At 38.0% G+C, this 3,679-nt stretch overlaps 1 protein-coding gene across 1 annotated transcript; it reads left to right on the plus strand.

Annotated features, from left to right (window-relative positions):
• Positions 1 to 100: 100 nt before the first annotated feature.
• Positions 101 to 3,544, plus strand: LOC106515523 (collagen alpha-1(XVIII) chain; the record flags this gene model as incomplete). The annotated part of the gene is given in 8 exon segments (XM_014005362.1): positions 101 to 254; positions 363 to 436; positions 572 to 700; positions 1,170 to 1,217; positions 1,345 to 1,407; positions 1,617 to 1,814; positions 1,904 to 2,019; positions 2,095 to 3,544. Coding segments are annotated over 8 exon segments (984 nt in total), but the record flags the coding sequence as incomplete, so codon positions are not given.
• Between the last annotated feature and the right edge of the window lie 135 nt (positions 3,545 to 3,679).

A 3,679-nucleotide genomic window follows, 5' to 3' on the forward strand; every position in this document is an offset into this window, starting at 1 on the left:
GTGTGTGTGTGTGTGTGTGTGTGTGTGTGTGTGTGTGTGTGTGTGTGTGTGTGTGTGTGAAAGAAAATAAGTAAAGTGTCTTTTTCCTGACTTTGTTCAGGGCCCCAAAGGAGAGTCTGTTCTTGGGCCTCCTGGTCAACCAGGGATGCCAGGCCCACCTGGGAATCCAGGCTATGGTAGACCAGGTTCTGTTGGTCCTCCTGGGCCACCGGGTCCTCCAGGGACACCTGGGTTCCTCTCTGGATATGGTTCAGGTACAAGTCTTTCAGCGTGCACCAATAGAGCAATGACTAACACAATGTTAGTGCAGTTTAGATGAATGAAGCGCTTCTGAATTGCACTGATTTTTCTTCTTGTGGCAGCTCTGAGCATTGCTGGCCCCCCTGGTCCACCTGGACCACCTGGGTCTCCAGGTGCTTCCAGTAACTCAGCAACTGTAAGTGAATTTCCTGTTATTGTAAAAGTGGAGGAACTACATAATAATAAAAATCACCAGTAAAACAAGTTTAAAACTTATCCTGATAATAAGAGAAACGTAAATTATGCCAAAATGTGTTATTTACAATTTCAGTTGAAAACTTTTTCCACTCGGGAGAGTATGATGCAGCAAACCTTGAGGGTTGAAGAGGGAACACTGGCATACGTCAGAGCAACAGGAAGTCTCTTCCTGAAGGTTTCTCAGGGGTGGAAAGAAATACAGGTACTAACACGGWGCAATGGTCAATAACTAGCTAGAATATGCTTTTAATGGGATTTCTTATTACTTATTTAAATATCTACAAAATTCAGTTTGGCACTGACTGTGTCTTTTTACGAGCCAACATCAAGGAAGGAAAAATGAAAGTTTAGCGTAAAAACGGTGAAACATTTAGTGGCTGTGGATCAGCGGGGAGGTGAACCAGCCTCTGCCTGTTTGAAAGAATGATTAATGATTTACTACAGCTCCCATTTATAAAAATCAAGGACCTTATACGCCTGTGTAAAGTGTTTTCACTTTTTTATTTTTTGCATTGGAACATTTTTAAATCACACAATTGGCCCCAAAACTTGATTCGGTCAACGATGTGTTTTAGAACAAAACTGACAATGTTCTTATTGTCATTTATCAACTGCTCTGCACTGTGAAAGCACTGTTATAACTTGGGACATGTTTTTTTTCCCCCTCACAGCTTGGGAATCTGATTTATCTCTCCAGTAACATTTTACAACAAGATGAGGTTATTTATTTATTTATTGATTTATTGATTGATTGATTGATTGATTGATTTTTAGTAAAAGTATTTGTGGAAATGCTGTACGGCTATAATACTCCCCCTGAAACATTTTTTGTTTTATTTCTTTCAGCCTCAAGCTGCAAACCAAGTCAGAGGACAGGCGGTGCAAAGAATACGTTCAATAAAACAAAGAGTATGTTTTACAACAAACAAACAAACAAACAAAACACTGAGTAGTGTAAATTATCCTTGGTTAAATCATTTAAACTGGATTAATACCGTTATGTTATCAGTGTGAAATAGTTCTGTCAAACTTTATTAATAAACCTGAATGAGGTTTATGAGGCTGTTTTAGCACAAAACCGTGAGCTAACCTCAATGTTATGTTTCCTCTTGGTGAAGCTGAACCTGGTGGCCTTAAATCAGCCACATTCAGGAAACATGTTGGGGCTCAACAGAGCTGACAGGATGTGTTACGAGCAGGCCAAGGCCATGGGTTTGGCTCCCAACTATCGCGCCTTCATTTCAACCAACAGGCAAGACCTGAAGAATGTCGTCTACCCTGCTTTTCGAGAAAATCTGCCAGTTACCAATTTAAGGGTGAGCATGTCATTCAGCTTTACCTAGATGTTTAAGTAATTGACTTTGGTGTTTTTCTCTAATGTTTGTAACCCTATATTTTCTCTAAGGGGGATGTGCTGTTTTTAAACTGGCGATCGATATTCAGAGGTGACAGCGGGACAATCAACACCAGGATACCTATCTTCTCCTTCGATGGCCGAGATGTTTCAGCTGATTCCTTTTGGTTTGTGAACTCCTGCTTTCCTACTTTTGGTGTGTCTGTTCGTGTACTGATAATTTTGATTTTATCCTCCACCAGGCCTAGGAAAAGCATCTGGCACGGTTCAGGTAACAGAGGCGTCAGGCTCTTGGACAAACACTGCGAGACGTGGCAGGCAGACGACATCTCTGTCATGGGCCAGTCGTCCAGTCTGACCTCAGGTCTGCTCCTGGGTCAGGAGACACGAAGCTGCTCCAACGAATACATCGTTCTTTGTATTGAGACCCATAAAACGTATTAACTCACGCCCAGCACCACTCCAGCAACAAACCAAACCAAATCTTAAAACCAAGAATCTTTAGACTCCAGGGAAAGATGATAGGATGTGCAGTTCTACACATCCTTGGTGCTACTTGTGGTATTGAGGGGTGGGGGTGGGGGGTAAAACTAACCGGACTCTCTAATTTTATTATTTTTCATAAAAGATAATTCTTGGCTTTTTATATTATTTATAAGATAATCTCTCAAGAGAAGTATAGCTTGATGCAATCCTCTGCAACAAGAGAAAAACAAACGTTTGGATGGATGTAAAGAAACTCAACATGGTGACACATGGTAAAGTAAAACAGATTTTGTTGGGTTTAYTTTGAGCAGTATGAAGAATGTGGAAATTAAATGATGCAGCACATTGCAAAAAATTGCTTCAGCTGTAAAGAGATATATATTTTTATTTATAAAGAACAAAATAAAAATGATCACAGAGGGCTTTTTTTCTGCAGTCATGAGAGAATGTTGAAAATAAGACCATCCATTTCAAAAGACTGTTAGTAGCAACTGAGATTAGCTAAATTTTAAATTTATCATGAAATGTGGCCTTTCAGAGACTGTTGAGGCTGACATGTTTGGGGATAGCTTTTAAATGGTTGTCTTTGAAGTTTTTTTAGCATTTGTATACATTGCACAAGATAAAATGTCTCATTTAAATGCCAGAATGTTTCAAAATTCATTGTTCCTCATCCAACAACCACAAGACTGAACAACCCGTGATGCCACCAAAATAATTTTTTGATGCACTGTATTTTTGTTTTATTTTTCTGTTTCAGCATTKTTAAAGTGTTTGTATTTTAGCTATTTGTACATTTTGATGTCCCTCCTCATTCTCTTTCTCGCTATAGGCTTATTTAATTTAAATTCAGTGATTTATTTATACTGTCACAGCACATAACATGACACCAGATGATAAAATCTAAGAATGTAATTTATCATTTATTTGCCTCTTTTCACTGTTTGCCTTCTTCTTTTCTTTTTCTTTCTTTCTTTTTTTTGTACATTGTTCTGTTTTAGGGCTAATTTTGGAATTTTACTTTGAATGTCAGCAGAAGCTAAAATAAAGTTTCACCAGGGGTAAAAGCAACAACAGTTCAAGTATTCAAACTTATGTCTGAAAGAAAAATAAATAAATAAAGAAAAAAAAGTGCAAAAGTGAGAGTGCATGTTTTACATACAACTTTGTGCTTTCTTGAATAAAGGTTTCCCTTTGGTCAGTGTATCTTTTGGTCATTGGACTTTTTATTTTAGAAACGGGTAATAAAAAACAAGAATTGAGTGGATATTTGATTTTTGTTTTAAAATACTGAAATTAAAATTAAAACACGAAGCGTGTCTCATTCTTAGTGTCAAAAAG

This window comes from Austrofundulus limnaeus, unplaced genomic scaffold (assembly GCF_001266775.1).
Source record: "Austrofundulus limnaeus strain Quisiro unplaced genomic scaffold, Austrofundulus_limnaeus-1.0 Scaffold30, whole genome shotgun sequence".
Lineage (NCBI taxonomy): Eukaryota > Metazoa > Chordata > Actinopteri > Cyprinodontiformes > Rivulidae > Austrofundulus > Austrofundulus limnaeus.